At 46.0% G+C, this 21,822-nt stretch overlaps 1 protein-coding gene across 1 annotated transcript in view; it reads right to left on the bottom strand.

Moving 5' to 3' along the window:
• Nucleotides 1-21,822, bottom strand: part of ACOXL (acyl-CoA oxidase like) — a 362,868-nt gene that overhangs the window by 54,353 nt on the left and 286,693 nt on the right. Inside the window, exon 15 of the mRNA XM_030827970.1 lies at nucleotides 13,993-14,063. Coding sequence (XP_030683830.1) covers nucleotides 13,993-14,063 — 71 coding nt within the window. The remainder of the gene's footprint in view (nucleotides 1-13,992; nucleotides 14,064-21,822) is intronic.

Here is a 21,822-nt window from a genome sequence, read left to right as displayed (position 1 = left end):
GAAGATGTGATGGCAATTCTTCTCTAAATGTTTAGTAGAATTAACCAGTGAAAGTATCTGGGCCTGGAATTTTCTTTTTCTGAATTTTTAAAATTGTGAATTTAATTTACTCAATAGTTATAAGGTTATCCAAATTATCTCATGTTGAGAAAGTTGTGGTATTGTGTGTTTTCAAATAATAGTCTATTTCATCTGAATTGTCAGATTTATGTGCGTAGAATTTTTCTTAGTATTATCTTACTACCATTTTGATATGTACAGAGTATATACTAATATAATCTGTCTCATTCTGGTAACTTGTGTCTCCTTGTTAGTCTTGCCAGAGGGTTGTCACTTTTATTGATCTTTTAAAAGATCTAGCTCTTTGTTTCATTGCTGTTCTCTATTATTTTTCTGTTTTCAATTTCATTGATTCCTGCTCCTGTCTTTATTATTTACTTACTTCTGCATTCTTTGAATTTATTTTTCTCTTTATATTTTCTAGATTCTTGAGGTGGGAGCTTAGGTCACTGGTTTGAAACTTTTCCGTTTCTTAAAATAAGCTGTAAGTTTCCCTCTCAGCACTGTTTTGGCTATGTTCCACCAATTTGACGTGTTGTATTTTCATTTTCATTCTGTTCAATGTATTTTTATTTCTTTTGAGGTTTTTAAATTTTTTGAGGTTTGCTTTATGTTCCATGTTATAGTCCATCTTGGTTTATGTTCTTGGGCACTTGAAAATAATGCATTCTGCTGTTGTTGGGTAGAGTGTTCCATAAATGTCCATAGATCCTATATGCTAATGGTGTTTTTTTTTATGTGTTTTGATTTTCTATCTAGTTGTTCTGTCAATTGTTGAGAGAAGAGTGCTGAAGTCTCTAACTGTAATTGTAGATTTATCTGTTTCTCCTTTTAGTTCTATCAGTTTTCATATCACATATTCTGTAGCTCTCATGTTTGGTGCATACCTTTAGCATCACCGTATCTTCTTGGTGGATTGACACTTTTGTTAATATAGAATGTCTTTCTCTGTCTCAATTATTTTCCTTGTTCTGATGTCACTTTATCTGATATTAATATAGCCACTCTTGCTATCTTTTAATTAATGTTTGCATGATGTGTTATTTTTGACCCTTTTGCTTTCAACCTATCTTGTCACCCTGTACACAGCATATAATTGGTTCATGTTTTTTAATCCACTCTGACCACCTGTCTTTAAATTTTTGCCTTTACATTATTCAAAATTAATATAATCATTAATATATTAAGTTTAAGACTGTCCTTGTATTTCTTGTTTTCTGTTTGTTCTCCTTGTTTTTTCATTTCTGTTTTTTCTTCCTTGGCTTACCGTGCATGACTTGGGCATTTTTTAGAGTTTTATTTTGGTTTATACATGGTGTTTTGGGGTGCATCTCTCTGAGTAGTTTTTTAGTGGTTACTCCAGGTATTACATTTTGTATATATAACTTTTCATGGTCTACGTCCATCAACAGTTTGAGTGAAGTGTGGAAAGTTTACCACCCTTTACATCCTATTGCCCTCCCTTGTTTATAATAGTCTAAAATGTTTTCTCTACTTCTATTTAGAATCACGTCAGTGTTATAATTTTCACTTCAATTATCAAACATAATTGAGAAAATTCAAAAGGAGAAGGAAAGCCAATTGAATTTACTATCTTAGTTTACCAAATTCTTTCTTCTTTCCTGATGTTTCTTGACTCCTTCTTTCATCATGGCCCTTCCGTTTAGAGAACTTCTTTCCACTTCGTTAGTGTACTTATTTGGGTAATCAAGCTAATCTGCGGATAGCTTGATTTCCTTCTAATTCCTAAAGGATATTTGCACTGGACATAGGTTTCTGGTTGACAGTTCCTTTTTTTCTAACACTTTAAAAATGTTGTATCACTTCCTTCTGACCCCTGTGGTTTCTGATGAGAAATATGCTGTCATTTGAATTGGTTTTCTCTTAGAGATAAGATGTTGTTTCTCTCATTGGTTTAAGACTTTCTTCATCTTTAGTTTTCAGAACTTTAATTATGATGTGTCTTGGTGTGAATTTCTTTGATGTATCCTATTGGTCACTCACTTCCTGATCCATAGGTTTATGTGTTTTGTCAAATTGGGGGGATTTTTCAATTATTATTTCTTTGAGTACTTTTTTAGCTCCATCTTCTTTTTCTATCTTTTCCTGGAATCCTAAATGATATAAATTTAGTTTTTGTTATAGTCACACAGGTCCCTGAGGCTCTGCTCTCTTTGTTTTTCACTCCATCTTCTTTCTGTTGTTCAGATTCAGTCATTTCTATTGTATCTTCCAGTTCACTTATTCTTTCCTCTGTTCTCTCCATTCTGCTGTTGAGCCCATCCACTGAGATTCTTATTTTAGTTTTTATATTTTTCAGTTCTAACACTTCCATTTGGTTGTTTATATTTTCCATTTCTTTGCTGAGATGATTCTATTGGTGATTTTTTATTGTTTCATTTGTTTCAAGTATGTTCACTATTACTCATTGAAGCATTTTTATAATAACTGCTTTAAAACCTTTTCCAGATAATTTTAGCATCACTGTCATCTTGATATTAGTGTGTATTAATGGCTTTTTTCAATCAGTTTGATATTTTCCTGGTTCTTGGTATTGTGAGTGATTTTTGATTGAAAACTATGCATTTTGGTATTCTATGGTGAAACTCTGGATCTTATTTAAACCTTGTCTTAGGTAACATCCTGTGATGCTGCACCATCAGGGGAGGGTGATATACTGCAACCTCTGTGACCACCAAGGTTTGGAGATGCTCCTCGTTGCTGTTGGGGTGGGGTGCTGGCTCCTACTAGGGCCCTGCTCATCCCACTTTGGTTGGGAAGGGTAGAGTTGCCTAATTTCTGCTCCCCACATGGTCTCCACTGATGCTACCAGGGGGTGGCCTCATTACTATTGCAGCCAGTGGTTAAAGTCTTGACTGTCCCCATTTGGCCTTCTCTGACACCACCACAGTGGGGAGGGGGCAGGCTGACCTATTATTACTGGGTGGAGGAAGAAGTCCAGGCTCCCCAGATGGTCTCCAGTGACACTGTAGTGAGGCAGGAGGGGAAGGGAGGCTTCATTACTGCCAAGTGGAGATGAAAACCACAGCTCCCTACTAGGCCTCCTCTGACACAACCGTAGTGGTGAGGTTGCATTGCCACATTATAGTCTCATGAGTGTGGAGTCTGCACTCCCCACTGGGCCTTTCCTGGCATGGGTGAAAGTGGGACCACATATTTTTCTGTGCTGCCTGGCAGGAGGAGTCTTCTGTTTCCCCTACCCCTTCCCCTCTTCCTCCTCCTCCTTCTTCTCTTTCTCCTTCTCTTTCTTCTCCTCATTTTTTCTCCTCCTCTCCTCCTTATCCTCCTCCTCCTCTACTCCCTCTTCTTCTCCTCCTCTTCCTTTTTCTCCTCCTCTTCCTTCTCCTCCTCCTCCTTCTACCACTTCTTCTCTCTCTCTCTCTTTTTTCCTTTGTGTGCATTAGCTTTTTCCAGGTTGCCAGCTTCTTCAGCTCTAACTCTGGAATGTATGAGGCACAAACAAAATTCAGGGAGTTCCTGCTGTGTCATTCTTTGAGTCCTGAAGTTCCTAGCTTGGTCTACTTTCTAGGTCTTATCTTTAAGAGTCTTTTATGTTTGTTTTAAATGTAATGTTCAGTGTTTTTAGTTGGACTTAGCAGAAGGAATAGGGATGAGTATGTCTCCAGCATCTTCCTGAGAAAAATGTGCATTTTTGAAATATATATTGTATGGTTGGGTGTTATTTTTCATCCAATCTGAGAGCCTTTCACTTTTAACAGGAGGTTTGTCTCACTTACGTAATAAATCTTAATCCTGATATTGAATATTATGTTTTGTGTACTTTCAAAATGTAACACATTAATCAATTATCAATAGGCTGTTATTAGCTGCCCTTTCCATCAGACAGGGGTTTCAGGAACACACCAAGTTGCCTTGTTCCCATCCCACTCCCAGTTTTTTACTATTATTATTATTTTATAGAGACAGAGTCTTGCTGTATTGCCCAGGCTAGAGTACAGTGGTTCAATCATACCTTAATGTAACCTCAAATTCCTAGGTTCAGGTGATTCTCCAGCCTCAACCTCCCAAATAACTGGAACTACAGGCATGTACCACCTTTCCTGGCTAATTTACTTTTTTGAATTTTTTGTAGACATCTATGTTGCCCAGGCTGGTCTTGAACTCCTGGCCTCAAGTGATCCTTCTTCCTCAGCCTCCCAAAGTGCTGGGATTATAGGCATAAGCCACTGCCCTGGCTCATCCTGTCATTTTTACAGTTCTAGAAGAGATAAAGGTGGAAAGATTTTCCCCAAGATGAAAACATTCCATCAGGAGACCCAAGAAGAGGAAGTGATTGGTTGACTGGGGCCTTCATGGTGGCCATTTTTCTGACATTTCATCCAGAACTAATTTCCTGCCTCCTTTTTTTATCCTTCCCTTCCTTGCTTCTTGTGTACCAGGCATTTTCCTGGGTTCTGGGAGAGGAAGGGAGAAGATCAAACCAATATTTTTCTTTTTCCCCATCTCAAAGTTTTTATCTATGGTGCTTTGTGGGTTTCTTTTTTTCCAATAGACTTTTGAACATTGTGAAATTAGCCAAAAAGAAAGCAGCTAAAATTTAGTAAGGGCAAGAGGAAGAGTTAAGCAGGTGCAGAGAGCAGAAATCTTCAAGTCTCTTAACATTTCCAGTTTTTAATCAGGGTGCAAATGTGGTTGGTTGTGGGCAGGGAGCTGCTTCAGTGTGACTGCTAGGCTTTGCTGCCTTCATCAATCCATCCAGCGTGACTTCTCATATAACTTTAGTGTTTACATCCCCCTCACTGTGTGCTGAAAAGTCTGGGATCCCCCTAGACACCTGGTAATTCTGTTAATGTCTGCTAGTCTGGATCCATATCTCAGAAGCTCCCTGATGGAATTTCTCCATGCTCTTGGCAAGTCACAAAAGAGATGTCTCCTGGGAACTTTAGCATCTTGATCTCTATTTAAATGGTGAAATGACAAGTCTTGGCCAGGCCCTGTTCTCTCCTCCCACTAACTTTAGTCTCTGAGGGCCAAATCTTGCTCTCAGTTTCCTATATATGAGTTCTACCAAATCCTTCTAATTTTCTTTTCGCTGTAGTGATTTCCTCTCCTGCTGTCCTGTCTTCTAAAGCAGTCTGAAATGAAATCTGCCCCCAGAGCTGTGCACAGAGGAAATGGAGAACAGATCATTCAAGAAGGAACACCCCACCCGCAAGCCCTGTGCTAGATTCGCATGGGTAGGCATCCCCAAAGCGTTGCACCCTCCACGCCTGGGCAGCTCGCTGCTTTTCTGAACACCAGGATTTGTACTTCCTAGCTGGTTCTCCATTTAGATGTTTATTTAGATGCTTGACAATGAAGTATCAAGGAGCAGAGCAGGTGTAATGTCCTCATATACTGCTGCCATCTGTGCACTCATATGCTCCTCTTAAGCAATCGGGCACATGTAGAGCTTGCTTCTGATGGCATTTGGATTGGAAAGACATTGGCCCATTTCTCCTTATAGCAGAACTTTGTGGAGGAGCTAGGTGAAGTGTAAATGCACAGAAAGCAGAGCAGATCTGTTTGTGGCAAGAGAGGGAGCCCCTCTGCCTTCCCCCTCCTAATCCCCTACCACCCCTCTCCTTCTCTACTCCTGGCCCCTGGCCTGGACACCATGCTTTCAGAACAATTCTAGAGCAACTATTAGCTGGTGATGGCTTCTGCTGCATTCTCTCCCAGAGACACCTAACTTTGACATTAACTACTGGAAGACCCGTAAAGTCTTCCGAGCCAAGGAAGGAATATTGAATGCTATAATTTCAAGACAGCTATAGGTCAGCTGGGGAAATGTGCACAGCAAGAATGGAAGTTTCTGGATACCCCTCCCCTGGGAAGGCAGCTGTCTGGGGCCCCTATTTTGGCAGTCAGCTCTCAAGGCATGCATCAGTGCACCTGAAACACTCTATAAATGGTAAACTCAGAACACAACGTGTCACATCGACACCACCAGTATGCACAGTGGAACCCACACAGTTGGTTAAATTTAATTTCCTGCAGAGACATGGGGACTTAGCTCAAATGTTACCTCCTCAGGGGAGTCTTCCCTAAACCCAGGTTGAGTTGAGTGCCCAACTGAGTGCTCCACTAGCTTCCCAAATTCCTTCGCTCTCGGCAATTAGCCCACTCCAAGGTGCTGAAGTGTCTGTCTCACCTATTTGTCAAGGAGCTACCTGAGGGTGAGGGCCACATTTTATGGATATTTGTGCCCTCAGTGCCTAGCACAGTGCTGGACACATAGTAGGCACTCATAAATGTTTCTGAAGAGGGACCGTGCCAGCCGCATCCAGAAAGCCACCAAAATGACCCTTCTGCTGACTTACTATGGAGCCTAGCATACTACCATGAAATTTTTTTTTTCTTTTTTTTTGGAGACAGTCTTGCTATGTCACCCAGGCTGAAGTGCAGTGGTGCGATCTCAGCTCACTGCAACCTCCACCTCCCGGGTTCAAGCGATTCTCCTGCCTCAGCCTCCTGAGTAGCTGGGACTACAGGCATGTGCCACCACACCCGGCTAATTTTTTGTATTTTTAGTAGAGATGGGGTTTCACCTTGTTAGCCAGGATGGTCTCTATCTCCTGACCTTGTGATCCACCCACCTCAGCCTCCCAAAGTGCTGGGATTACAGGTGTGAGTCACCGCGCCTGGCCTAAATATATATATATTTTTTTAAGTTAAAAAGTTAGTCCTATGCCTCAAAGATCCCTTTCCAAAATTGAAGCTTCATTGGGAGGGATAATTGTTACCAATATTTTGGGGGGTTGGTTTGAGCTGAGCTTTGCAGAATACTTGACATAGGCTTGGCACTTGCAGGGGACCTCTAGGAGTGAAGAGAGTGAAGTATCCCGGGCTTCAATGGCATAGGAATGAGAGAAAACCATTTGTTGCTAGAAGTGTAGGTCTGAAACCTGATTTCTATGTCACCAGTAGTTCTTCTCCCAACTTTTTTTTTTTATTATTTTTAGAGTTGGGGTCTTGCTCTGTCACACAGGCTGGAGGGCAGTGGCATAAACATAGCTCACTGCCACCTCGAATTTCTGAGCTCAAACAATGCTCCTGCCTTAGCCTCCAAATCTTTTCCCTTATTAAATATAAAAACATTAGAATATACTCTTCAAGTGAGCCAGGTACTAGAAAAACACTACCTGACACACAATAGGGACTCAGTAAACATTTGTTGAACAACTTATTTTAGGAACGCTACCAGCCACACTCTTACTTCTTTCTGTGTGGCTCTAGCTTGCAAGGATAGGAGAAGGTGGAGGGAAAGGTAGAAGGGGCCAGGGCTGGATTCCAAACCACAGCCCACCCACAACTCTTTATCTGCCACTCTTTATTACCTGTGTTATGGGAACTCTGCCACTCTTTATCACCTGTGTTATGGGAATTCAGAGCAAGGACTGACACTATTGATCCTGGACTGGGTTTGGAAATGCGGTCATACCCCGGAAAAGAATCCCCTTTTTTCCATGTGGAGGCCCCATCCCATGCCCAGCCCCAGATGATTGAATGGTGATGTGGGTACATGTGGTGCATTCACAGGGTGTGTGGCCACAACGGGCAGCCCCTGAGTGCCTCCGCTTGAGAGGGAGAGGGAAGCCCTTGCTGGTCGGAGCCTAGGACTCTCTCAATGGCATGGGGCCAAGATGAGGTCCTTGGGCATGGCAAGGGCCACCTGCAGAAGGAAGGACATCATGGTTTGCACTGCGCATGATGGAAGGTGTGTGTAGTTAATTATTGGCTGCTAGGTTTGGTGCTTAAACTAGCTACCACCTACACAGGTTGAGAAAAGGAAGAAAAAGCAGTTAGAATGCAGGAAAGAGGGAAAAACCCCACCTCACCCACTTGACAGGCTCAAACTGCTGCTGCTAGCCGCCTGTGAGGCGGGGACAGTCCCCTGCAAATGCCCTGCTTAGACACTTGGGTTGCCGTGGCAAGCACCTTATAAGAACCAAAGGGGTGAAGGCCTTCTCTGAGCACAAAGGCAGACAAAGGCACCTGCCTGGTCCTGCAGGACCAGTCCCCATGCTGGATACCCAATGGCTCAATTACTATGCCTTGGACCAAGGTGGGGGGTGGGTGAGGAGGAGAACTTTGGGAGAAGCGAAGCAGAAAGAATCTTTGTGACAATGACAATTTAAGAAACACTAGACAACCAGCTTGCTGGGGTGCTTCTAAACCTTCTGCGGGGAGGTGAAGCAGTGGAGCGGTCATGTGGAAAATTCCCTTTCTCCTCCATGCACAGTCATTCCCAAGCTGATGGAAAGGCATTGTTTTTCTTGGGAAAACCCTCATTCTGGACAGGATTCCATCAGGCTAGGAGAAAATGCCTTCGCCTGGGAAGAAGTTGTATTCAGTAAGCGTGGAGGACTGAAGGGCTGAGTCATGTCGATCTCTTGGAGATTTTTGATTTCAAGGAGGATTCAAATGTGTCTGATTTCTTAAAATGTAATTAGACAGAGAAAGGGTTGCATCTGGCCAGACCATGGTGGCAGGGGATGTGGAGGGAGGCCTGGCATCCCTCCTTCCACACGCTCCCAGGCTTCTCTATGCATTTGGGGGCAGCATTCATTCTTGGCTGGTAAGAAATCCTAAGAAAGCTTCCAGCAGCATTCAGCCCCCACACCTCCCATCAGTGGAGCCTTCCTGGGGAGCTGTCTCTGCAGGTTTGCTCAACCTGGGCTGCAGCTCTTGGCAGCTGTGCCCACCAACCCTGATGGGCCTCTGCACGTCCCACTGGGTAGACAGCAGCTATGAATACTGTTCTACATGTCTGCTCAGATCAAGGTATCATCTGTTGCACCACCAGACAGCCTGCCCACCTCAGCCAGCCCTCCACCTAGAACAAGAGGGAGCATGGTTGCTGCTGGTATGTGACAGCCAAAGGTTGCACTTAGGAGCAGAGATTCAAGGCAGTGCTATAAATAAGCCAAGTTTTATTTTCCTACAGGCAGCTTGGTTTTTCTACTGTTTGCTGCCCTAAATGTGGTAGATATCAGATCCACCTACAGACAGGCCTGCCTTGAGCCTCCCATGGTGCTTCTAGCCAGGTGCCTTTGGCAAGGTGACCGAGCCAGGCCACAGCTGGGACTGTGGCATGGGGAATGTTCCAGGCACTCACTCAACATCACTAGAGCAGGGAAGCCTTGCTCTGAGCCAACCCTTGTTCTATTGTCTTGTTCCAGGTATAACCCATCAGCCAAAGCTCCTTCAATACTAGCTCTTATCTCCTGACCTGGTCAGAAGCATTTACCAGCAAGGGCCACTTTCCTCTGACCATTCTATTTAAGTATTTTCCAGCTTATCCGAGGGAGGCAGGGAGGCTCTGCAGGCGATGGCTTCAGGAAGTTTTAGTCCCATGGATGCCCCTGGCTGGGGCTGTTATCTCCCACCCAAATTGGAGGCAGCTGCTGCCAGATATGTAAGAAACTCCCAGGTGTGCAAGAACAAAATGAGGAGGTGTGATCATTTACATTCAGTAAATGATGGTGCGAGTGCAGACTGTCACCAAGAGATCTGTCTTCCTGCCAACTTCCACCCTAAACAGAGGCTCTGCTTTTTAAGAGGGGACAATCCTAGTGGGAGTGGGGACAGGGAGGGTCTGGACCAAGCACTGAGAAAGAGGCCTGCTAGGCAAAGTCAAACCATGTGACTGAGGGAGAGGCTTTGGCCTTGATTCAAAACTAGGCTGACCCAACGCCCTGGTTTGCCTGGGACAGTCATGGACTATGCCTGCCGTCCAAGTTCTATTTTTAATGGTGCCCCTTTCACTCACACACACACAAAAATCCATGTTTGGATGATAAGTTTTGTGATTACCCTATTCCAAAGATGAGAAGGAGTTAGGCTAGAAATGTATCCACAGAGTGACATGTAGGACATGGGGCTCCAAGAAAGTTCACTTGGCAGTGCCTGGAGGAGAGAGACGAGTGGTAGAAGGCCAGGTTGGTTCATTCTCAAGCATATTTAGAATTGCAGCCTTGTCGATAATTTTCACTCATGAATTTGCAGGGTATGATGCTGGAAGGGTCTTTGGGGTGGTCTAATTTACATCCTCTTTTACTGGAAGAGGACATTAGGCTAAAAGAGATAAAAGTGACCTGCCCAAGGTTACACTCCAGTTGCTGGCAAAGTGGGGATAGAAACTTGTCCTTAAGGGGTCAGGTCCAGGTACTCTTTGCTAGGACAGAGGGAGATGGAGGACCCTGAAAGAGGCTGCAGAGGATGAACAGACACATGGAAACTTCCATGGCAGCTCCAGGAGAGGGAAGCGCCACAGACTACCCCACAGTTCCTAGATGGCGGGGGGGGAGGAGAGAGACTGGTGGGGTTTAGACTTGCTGAGCTTGCTTGGACATGAGCTCAGGTGACACCTGGAGTCACAGGCGAGTGCAGGTGGAGCCAAGGGCAAATGGGCTCTCCAAGGTAGTGACCGAGAGGGACCAAAGAGATTAATTGGCAAATAGGACTAAGAATCAGTGAAGAAACAGGTAGGTACGGAGATCAAACGCAAACAGGGTCAAATGAGTAATTTATGGAAGCTAAATATTGTTCTATGGTTCAAATTGTAGTGAAATCTGAGAGGCAACTCCTGATAACAGCTACCTTACCCTTGGGTACCGTTTCCCTAGCCCCCTTCTCGGGTCTGCAGTGGTGGGCAAACCTTAAGCCAGTAACAGCTTCTACCTCTGCTTGGTAGATGGGAAACTGAGTCACAGAGAAGCTGGCTTTCTCCTGTCTTACAGGACCCTCAGCAACAAGGGTGTGATTAACAAGCCTTGAGAGTGACTCCAGAAGCCTGCCACCACAGTACCCCTCATGGTTCCACTGCAGTCACAACTCCTGTGTGTGCTCTCATGGTGGTGAAGCAGTGGAGTGGTGGATTTTTCTACGAATTTGCTCATCTGAGTGGGCCCCGCAGGAAGAAGCCCAGCATGAGAGTCTGGGGACCCTGGCTTTCTGGTTCTAGTTCTATTGCTGGCTGATTAGCTATGCCATGGTGGCTAGTCACTTGTTTTCCTGTCCCTCCTACTTTTTCTGGTTGTCAGATGAATGTTCTGGCTTGTGCCATCTTCAAAGTCTCAATGCTTTTGTCTTTGCAGGGGAATCTGACCTTGGTTCAGCCATCTGCTTAGCGATAAGTTCATCTCTTGCATCTTCTTGGCAGTCTGTCTATAGAGCATCTTCATAGGTTAGGCAAGGTGGAGCTATGTGATTGAGGGAGGGGCTTTGGACTTGAGTCAAAATTAATTGAACTTGAGCCTGGGACAATCATGGACCATGCCTGACATACAAGCTGCATTTTTAATGGTACCCCTTTAAATATTTGTGCTCAGATCTCAATTACCTTTGACAATGTAGAATGCAACATTGGAATGTTTGACAATGTAGGAATGCATGCAAAATATAATTTTTAAAAATATCAGCTGGGCACAGTGGCTTATATCTGTAATCCCAGCACTTTGGGAGGCTGAGGCAGGTGGATCACCTGAGGTCAGGAGTTCAAGACCAGCCTGACCAATATGGTGAAACCCCATCTACTAAAAATACAAAAAATTAGCCAGGCGTGGTGGCAGACACCTGTACTCCCAACTAGCGGGGAGGCTGAGACAGGAGAATTCCTTGAACCCAGGAAGTGGAAGTTGCAGTGAGCCAAGATCATGCCACTGCACTCCAGCCTGGGTGATAGAGCAAGACTCTGTCTCAAAAAATATATATATGTATCATATTTGTCCCAGATCTATGTTTTTTGCCTCCAACAAGTTTTCATGAGGTTAAGTTAAATGTGTGAATTTGTTTCAGACAGTCTGCAAAGTGGATAGCTCACTAGAGCAAACATACAATCACCTGCAGGCTGACTGTAGTCAACATAATCTACTGTCACCCTGAATAGGTTTTCTCACATAACATCTACAAAAACCCAGCATACCATTGTCACACCCACATGGTGCCTTCTGATATGTGACATTAGAAAACCTCAATCTCCTGAAAAAAATCGTAAAATAGTTTCAGTATATATGAACTCAGCACACGTTTTTGTTCAGTGAAACTTCTTTCTTTGATGATGCCTGTTCAAATATTTGCAAATATTGAGAAAACACCCACATAAATCATCCTCTGTTGCTGAGGCCACACAGTCTGCAGAAACCAACAGGTAAGACACAAAATACTGAATGCCACTGGAGGTCATGCAAATTCCAGGAAACCTCCGGCCATCTTAGCCTTCCTCTCCCAACCCCAATCTGTTAGTTTCTAACCGAATGTGCTAGAGAAGCCAGCCAGAACACCATGAAAGTCAGCAAGAAGGTGAAATGGTGAGAGGAGGAGGGACCTTTGGGTAGCATCTCTTTTCACCTCTCGCTCTAGATGTGAAGAAACTCAGAGGGGGCTGCGGCATCCCAAGTTGGGGAGGCCATGAGAACCACTAGAAGCAGGCCTGGAGGTGTGGTCTCTGGGGCTGGGCTCCGTCGCTGCCCTCTATAACCCAAAATGCCTCTGAGATGCCCACGTAACCTCCAGGGGAGCCCAGGATATTCACCTCCTGAAAATGGGGAGGGATGGACAGTAGGAGAAGAACAAGAGAGAAGCAAGAAGAAGCTAATGGTAGGAGAAAACACGGGACGGAGGGAAGAAAGACCAAAGGCCAGTGAGCAGAGAAAAGAGGTGAGCATCCGGGGCCCAAGAGCTGCTTCAGGGTCACGGAAAGCCAGCCTGCACCTGGAAGGAAAGGTCCTTGCAGAACAGAACTTAAAGCAGGAAACAGAGAATTAAGCGTGGAAAACAAGAAATGCCCATGTGCCTGAATCTATATCATTCTAAGTCAGTGTATCAGACGCCCAGGACTCTGACAAATCAGTGTTCCCAGACAAACCCAACACTTGGTATGAGCAGCACTTCTTTATTATAAAACTAACATCACTGAAAGCTTTTTTTTTTAAAGACCAAAAATATCACATCTTAGGCAAATGAGTTGAAAATCCCTCAGAGTGACACCCTATTTTTTTCCACCCATTTCTAAAGTCAGAGGACACCTGGTAAAGAAACTGGTTTTTAGGTAAAGAAATGCAATTCCTGGTGCACGCGGTTTCCTGGTGGTACAGCACTGAAGTGACATCATGGAAATATTTGTGCCTCAAGGTCAGTCTGCAAGGTTTCTGTGTGAAAGCATGAGTCTCAGTCAGTGGTGGGAAAGTATGTGTGCACACCTTTGTGATCTGCTGCTGTTTACTGCTCTCTGCTTCAAAGACAAAGTTTTAATTAAATCCAGGTGGGCAGCTTGCCAGGGTTTTCCACTTTTGGCTCACCTAGGTATGCAGCCTAAGTGTAGGTTATACCATTTGGAAATGCCTCTGCTCCTATCATTTGGAAGGAAATAAAACAATTGTTACTTAGGGCCGGGGGTTGGGGGGAAGAAGTTTGTCTTCCACTCAAGGGCAAGGAATCTATGACATAAGATGCTCATTCTGGTGGTGAATATGACAGTCTAATTTGTGTAGCATTCCTTACAGTGACAAAAGTAGGAAGCAGCAGACTGGGAACGTATGGAATCCTTTGTCTTAATTAAAAATATAGTGGGAGATGTGGAATTTGGCCAAGCCTCATAAATCTGCTAAAAAAGCATCAAGACTCTGTCAGATAAGTTTAAATAGAACCAACTGAGCCCTCTGGAGAGTTAAACAGATTCCCCACTCGTGTGGACACCCACTTTCCTGTCACTTTCCCACACTCCGCAGGCAGCAGTGGTGCTCATTAACCAGCAACCCTCCAATTCGCCTATGACAAGCTTATCCCCCTGGAGCACACGATTCAGAGATGATAAATTTACTCCCGCTTGTAAAAATGAAACTCTCCTCAGGGCAATAAAAATGCTCTGAGCCTTTAGGAAATAAGTTTCTTTATCTGATAACTTACCTTCATTAACAAAGTCTGGTCCTCTTGGTCAGGACAGCTCTTCACTGCCAGGGAGAACTGCTCTAAGGTAACTGGAAGGGAAGAAATGGAAATTGTGAATGACTTCACTTCTGCCTCTGAGCCCTTCTGATATGAAGGAGGACACTGTGGTTATAACAGACGTAAATAGCATGCTGTCCGTCCTTCCTTGGTGACACGGCAGAGCTCCCCAACTGTCCCCACATGGGTCAGGGGTCCCCACACAGTGACTTCTCCACCCCATCAGATAGAGTCATTACAGTAGAGTACAAGGCCATTCCCATCAGCAAAGCTCCTCCCTAAACTGCCAGGAGGTCCTGGGTTCAGCTTCCTTTTGGGCCATCTTGTCCCCAGAGATGACACTCTATCCCCATTTCCTGGGACCTTCACTGAGAAGACTCCACCTGCCTTTGTAAATTTGACAGTGCTAATTTAAAAAATCCCAATCTTCCATCATGATTTCCATGGCTTTAACTCTTCTCTTGGTGTATGGCCCCAAGTGTTGACTCAAACCCCACAAACTCCCCCAAATATATGAAGTCGTCTTTCTCCAACCAACCTTCTTGAGGAGAATAGGGAAGATAAACCCAAGAATGTTTATGAAAAAAAAAAGTTTTAATAATCCATTGAAATTGGCCATGAAAGCTCTAGGAATGTTAATCTAGAAAATTTACACAAATTACACTCCCCTTCTCATATTTATGGCCAGGTTCTCACCAAAGGCTCACTTATGTGGTCACCAATTTTTATTTTGTGTTAAGCCACAGACTGCCCTCCTGTAGGCTGTGTTGACTATATTGTTTCATGCTTGAAAATGCTCCCACAATTCTCTGCCACCCTCAGATTTAAAACCACTTATTTGACAGGCGTTAAGGCTTTTACTAAGTTAACCCATCTAGATTAGCCTTTGATTGCTATACTCAAAGCTGCATTCACTCTTTACCCTCTATGACCCTTCATTGCTCTCTGCTGGGAACAGTTCTGCCTCTTGTCTTTGAGTAGAGCAAAACTCAGTCCTCCAATTGAACATCCCAAGCCCACCCATCCAGCCATTAAAGACACTGATTGCCCTCTGGTCCCATCCCAACTCCCACAGATCCCACAAAGGTGGGCAGAGCTAAACTCAGCCTCAAGGCTGAGGGACAGTCTGATTCCAATGATTTGACCTCAAGCATGCCTGGATGTCATGTCTACAAATATGGATTATTTTAAAGAGAACTATATCAGCAATAATGAATTTTCATCAAGAAAATATTGTCTGGGTAGGTTGTTTGCAGTTTTCAATGTTACTCTGAAATAGAATTCCTTAGACTGCTTTCATCTCTGGCTAAATTACTCCATGCAATCTTGACTGCTGTCAATTGTATCTGGTGCTGATTATTTCTTCCAAGTTTAAATTTTGCTTTTATCCAGTCAAGACTACTTGGGATCCATAGAGAGATCAATGTTGCCTTCCACACGCTCTCCAATGCATATACCCACCCAGTCTTCAATTGGCTGAAGCCAGGGTTAATTACATAGAATCATCAATTTAATCTTTTTTAAAAATTAACTTTGCCTATAAAAGGGGCTCAGCAGAAACTTGTACAGTGAGATAAGGGCCCAAGCTGTGTTAAGTTTACACGAATGCTTTTGCTGTCACTCATTCAGAATATACCTGCCTGGGGAAGACCCTGGAGGCAAGACCTCTCTCCCTCAACTCCGTCCTCAGTTTTGGACTTTTGCTGTGATCTGATTTGGTGTGATAACATATTGATCTCTGACTACTGTCTGAGGATGGCTAAAGAATAATCTACAAATTCAGGTGCTAGGTTTCTTTAGATCACCTTTTTAAGGTGGCTATTTTATTTGGTAAAGGTTTATGCTGTAACTTAGAATCTCACTTAGTGCGGGTCAGGGAAATTGAAACACTTGCTTCCTTAGAGAGCTACTGGATTGTCACCGACAGCTCTCTCCTCTCTGTGGTGACCCTGTGTTCATACTTCTCACTGCCTGTGCACTGGACTCCACTACGATACTTTTCGTTGTCATAGACATAGCACCCACTTCAAGTTACCTTGAACTCTGTACATCCAATCCAAACCAGTCAACTTCCATACCAAGCCAGCCCTTTCCAACTTTTTCCCATTTCTGTGGGACTATCATCCTCCAGCCACCAGGCCACTGAGCCTGATTCTTTGATCTCTCCCTCAGCATCCCATGCCTGCTGACTCTTGTAGGATGATGTCCCTTGGATGCACCACTTTCCCACAGTAGTGCTGCCACTTTGATTCCTGGAGAACTTCTCGCTGTTTCCCAGCCTCCATGCCCACCGCTGCCACCACTCTGAGCCTGGCCCTGCTGGAGCCCTATGCCTATGGCCTGCATTCCTCCTCACCACACCAGGCCTAGCCCCTCTTCCCCATGCAAACCACCCTGATGGCTCCTGACTCTCATTCATGCAGGGTTCCATCTTGGGCCATGCACTCCCTCCCTGTCTCCTCAGGATGGCCAGGATCCCACCTGATATGGTTTGGTTGTGTCCCCACTAAAATCTCATCTTGAACTGTAGCTCCCTAATCTCCACATGTCATGGGAGGGGAAGCAATGGGAGGTAAATGAATCATGGGGGTGGTTACCCTCTATGCTGTTCTCATGATAGTGAGTTCTCATGAGATCTGATGGTTTTATATGGGGCATTTCCCCCTTTTGCTCGGCACTTTTCCTTCCTGCCACCATGTGAAGAAGGATGTGTTTGCTTCCCTTTCTGCCATGATTGTTAAGTTTCTTGAGGCCTCCCCAACCCTGCAGAACTGTGAGTCAGTTAAACCTCTTTCCTTTATAAATTACCCAGTCTTGGGTATGTCTTTATTAGCAGCATGAGAAAGAACTAATATACCACCCTTCCCCAGGGCCAGCATGGGGAGTAGTCTCAACACAGGTTTGGCATCAGACAGACCTGACTTTAAACCTTCCCTCTGCCACTTCCAGCTGTGTGTCCTTAGACAAGTCACACAGCCTTGCTGAGCCTCACTTCCTCATCAGTGATGTGTGGAGCCTGGAGCCCACTTGCTGGAGCAGGTGTGAGGCTGTGTGTGAAGAAACGGTGCTGGCAGTGAGTCTGCACTCCATCTCAGGTTCCTGTACAAAGCTATCTCTAAGTCTCCCCTATTCCCTGTTTGATGCCTTGATGTGACACATGACACATGGAGTTTTTCTTACCCAATCAGTCTCTAGTGTTTAGATGTCTGGGCTGCCCTGGCCTCAGGAGAGGGTGCAGGAGATGGGCTTGGATCCTATCCCAGACTCTGTCCTGTCCCCATGATGTCCAGCATGCCCACAGTCATGACCCCGTTTTGTGGAACTGGACTGAAGTGCACGTGTAGGAACACAAGGCCACACTTCAGTCCAGTTCTCTTCATGGGCTGGCTGAGTTTTATGGGGCTAGCAGCCTACAGCCCTTCCTACACAGATGACAAAAACTAACCATCAGAACAGAGGCCCAACAAAAGCAGCATGCATCTATGTCTCGGTTTTTTCCCCTCACCCTAGATGTCAGTGTGACACAGGCTCCTATGCCAATGCAGGTTTCTCTCTCCCCTCACCCCACTCTCATTGCTACCAAATCCCAAAAGAGAAGAGGGGGTGGAAACCATTAGGTTTTCAAAAAGACATACCCGAGACTGGGTAATTTATAAAGGAAAGAGGTTTAATTGACTCACAGTTCTGCAGGGTTCGGGAGGCCTCAGGAAACTTACAATCATGGCAGAAGGGGAAGCAAACACATCCTTCACATGGCGGCAGGAAGCAGTGCTGAGCAAAAGGGGGAAAAGCCCCTTATAAAACCATCAGATCTCATGAGACTCACTCACTATGAGAACAGGTCTGTGCGGCCACTTTCCCTGATAGCTGATTCACTGACAACTTGCAAGAAAAGCCTCATGACAAGTTGACATTTCATGACCCCTCCCTTCTTCCTCCCCAACTTTTAAATAAGAGGAAAAAAACCTCAAAATGAAAACATTTGTTGTATCTACTTTCTTCTACCTTTGTTGCTGATTCAAGGGGTCGACTGCCTAATGAAAATAAGATACGCAGCCAAACTAGTGCCAACAAAATGCAAAGTCTCACTGGGGCATTAGTCTCCCTAAGGGACTGTCAGTGGAATCACTTTCTTGCTTCACTATGTATTGTCTCAACTGCTCTTAAGTGTTCCAGTACTGTTCATGTCAGTAGTGGGAGGCTGAGGCTGCCACCTGTCTGAGTAGAGTTCAGTTCTCCTTGGTTGGACCTTTCCACCTTTGTGTGACAAAAGAAGGGAGAACAAGAGACTTTTAGATAACAAGTAGCTTTGAGGTTGGGGATCAAGGAGAGGAAGCATAGGGAAATAAACACCTGATTCAAGTAAACAGTGGTCATTTGGGAGAAAAAAATATGGAGCAGCATGAAACAGGTTTCCTCTTCTGTGTATGTGCTGCAATGGCCGGCAGTAAATTATCTACAGTGGCCTCATCCCCTGCAGTCATTGCTGTAGGGTAGAACCTTACAAAACGGGAGATACGTAACACTCAAGGAAATGGTTGCACCTAGAATAAATTTCATTATAACATCCTGTTTCCAATAAGGGGGAAGACAAAACAAAGCAAACCCACAATACCATTGTACTGATTTTTCTCTTGAAATATCGCTGGTCAGATTGGGCACCTGTCACTAAGTTAGCAGGTACAATTGACCCTGACCTATAACCTGCACCTGGGGCTGCAGTGCTCAGAAATCCTGTCTCAGAATGTTCTTTCAGCTTCTCTCTCAATCTTTGCGCCAGGGCCCTGCCCCTGGGGCTAAGCTTTAGAGGGCCCTGCCCATGGGGCTACAGGGACTGCCCACCTGGAACTTGCATCCACTCCTCCAGGGACCAACACTCTTGTTTCCTGACCCAAATACCTTAAGCCTCTTTTCTGCGATGTGTTGCTGCTGGGGAGCCACACTGCTGCCGTGTCCACTCTAGACCCATGGGGTAGCCAAGGGGCAGCTGATTGCAGGGATGTGGACAGACCTTGAGTGTCTAGACCAGATGATCTGCACAGTGTAGGGTAGAGCTGGAGGTACAATGAGAGAGAGGTGGGCCAAGGGGCTGCTTCTCACCATGCTGCAGAGTTCACATAACTGCTAGGAGCCTGGGCATTCTAAATTCGAATCTGGCCTTCTGGATGAACAAAGCTACATTTGTCAGGGCAGGAGGGCAGAGTAGATTTTCTTCAACATGTTGTAAGCCTGCTTTGTAATTCTGCCCTGGGCCCCGCATAGGAGGGGCAGGCTCCTTCCTGGTAGGGAAGGAAGACCTGGCACTAAAATACCAGGTCCCTGAAAAGAGGAGATTGCACCAGCTGAGCTTCAGTCTGGTAGGGGAACGTGACTCTCATCTCAGATACCTAAGTGAAGAGGAGAAAGCCAACTTCCTCTTAGTGGTGGCAGAAATATGGGGGCTGACACCTACCCCTCCATGGACAGTTCCTCTGGAGGAGTTTGATGGCTGAGCATTGCTGGGAACCAGGCACCCTTCTCTAGAGGCAGCGACCTCCCTTACTGAGGCTTCCCTGGCACCAGAAGTAGAGGGCCCCATGTCTCCTCACCAGCCTCTCCTTGGGATCCTTGAGGGTCAAGCTCCCCAGCACCCATATCTGAGGCTCCTGGCCAGGGGCCCCTTATCGATGACTCCTTCTCTACTGACTGCACCACGAGGTGGGACACTGCGGCCACTGTCCCTCAGCCCTCTCCTCCCACCTGTGTGTGACTGCGGCGCTCTCAGCTCATCGTGCAGAGCTGTCTGCCACTCCAGACAGCTTCTGAAGTCCCCCACCCACCTCTTTTTCATAACACAACAGAGAAACGTTGAAAGAGAGAGAGAGAGAAACAAAAAGGCTTCGTTTTGCAGAAAGAACTCTGGCTTTGTTTTCAGAATCAACACGGAGGGTTGACAGGGGCCTTTAACTTCTTTGCAACCAGCAGTCATGGTGCAGCCAGTCTCCTGCATGTTGAGATGTGGTGGGGGGTGTGGAGCTGGCCCTTGGGGGACCTCCACGAGAGGGTGAGGGCCCTGCTCACTGTCCCCCAGCCTGCCCTGTCAGAGAGCACCTCTGTTCCAGAGAGCGGCAGAGCATGACACATGTGGCCCTCCTTTTCTCTGGCCCCACACCTGGGAGCCCACAGGAGCCAGCATGCGTCTCTTCTCTGGCAGACAAGCTCTCGGTCTACAACTAAGTCTCAACATGTTTTCTGCCCAGCACTTCCCAAGGGACAGCTTCCTCCAGGATGGTGATGGGCCACTGCTCCTCCAACACCAACCCTCCTTTCGACCCCCACTGCCACCACCTCTTTGCAGATCTTTGTCCTCTGGCTTGCTGGTCACATCCACTTGTTTTGGTCTCCATCCTCCATCCAGCTCCACTCTGGGTCTCTTTCTCCAAAGCACCGCATCCCCTAAAGCCAGGAAACTTTCCCTCCAGGGAGTCCTGGGGTGACAGTCACTCTCCAACTCCTTCCCTTCCTTGGCCACCTACTCTGCTGCCCAGCAGAGGCTAAGCTCCATGATGTAGCATCCGGCACACCTCACGACCCACCCTGGCCCTCTTTTCCAGGCTCATTCTCTCAATATTGTTTCTTGGCCTTTCTCCCAAACACCTTCCTCCTGACAAGGCAGGCCCCTTGTCATTCCATGTTCAAGCCCTTCACTCTGCCACCTCCACTTTTGTTCACTCTATGGCTTCTTCCCATCCTGCACAGCCACGTCCCCACCTTCGGGATCCTATGCATGTTTCAAGACCCAGCACCAATGGGTCTGCTGTGACACCACGTGGGAGCCTGTGGTTGTGCAGGGAGCCTGCACCTCTCATGGGCTCTCCCGCTCCATGTGTGTGTGCACCCTGTGTTCACATCCTATTCCCTCTGCTGGATTGAAAAGCATCACATTGTTCTGATCATATGAGTCCTAAGTCTGGCAAATAGGAGGCACTGAAAACCTTCTAAGCAAATAAACTAAGTGAGTCTATACTAAGACTAAGACTGTATTTCCCTAGGCAGGCAAAATACCAGTTTGTCCAGTCCCGGGGATGGGAACGTAATGGGGGCTGACTGACATCTTGGAAGTCTTTATTCTAGACTGAGCCATGGGAGCGAGATGTGGAGAACTGGTTGCCAAATCCTAGATGTGAGCAGTTCCCAAAGGGGCTGGGGGGCCTGAAGGAGCCCAACCTGCCTGCCGTGTTCTGGGCTCAGGGAGAAAAGCAGCTGCCCTCTCTCCACATGGGGGGCATTGCACACCCGAGACATTCATCCTCCTTCTTAGGGCTCTCTGCTGGTTGCTAAGGGAACAATCTGTAGTCTTTGGCTCAGGCACAAAGTCGGGAGACACAGCACAGTGGTCACCTGCTTTCCTGAAAGGCAGAGCCCTTTCAGCTTGGGGCAAATGCACCATTCACTCAGGAAGAGACGACGGCGCAGCTCATCTGGACCCCTTCTGGAGCCCATGGACTCCCTGTGTGCAGGGGGCTGCCCTCCCCCATGGTGGACAGTGGCAGGCTCTCCCCTATTTGACATGGCCTTGGCTCACCATGGCCGAAGGCTGCTTCCTGGGGCCTGCTCCAGTCTTAGCCAAGAGCAAGGTGTAAAGCCGGGGGCAGCCAGAGGCAGCAACCACTGTCACCACATCTTTTCCCCAGTGTCATCTCCAGTGTGAGCAGCCAGTGTGAGCCTCCCCATGGCCCAGCTCTGTCCCATCTGCAGATCCCCCTTCACCTGCATGGAAGGACAACTTGGACACTAACACTCAGCTGGAGG

The sequence above is a fragment of the Nomascus leucogenys genome, chromosome 14 (assembly GCF_006542625.1).
Source record: "Nomascus leucogenys isolate Asia chromosome 14, Asia_NLE_v1, whole genome shotgun sequence".
Classification (NCBI taxonomy): domain Eukaryota; kingdom Metazoa; phylum Chordata; class Mammalia; order Primates; family Hylobatidae; genus Nomascus; species Nomascus leucogenys.
Note: the sequence above shows the minus strand (reverse complement) of the source record. Positions and strands in the feature narration are given on the sequence as shown.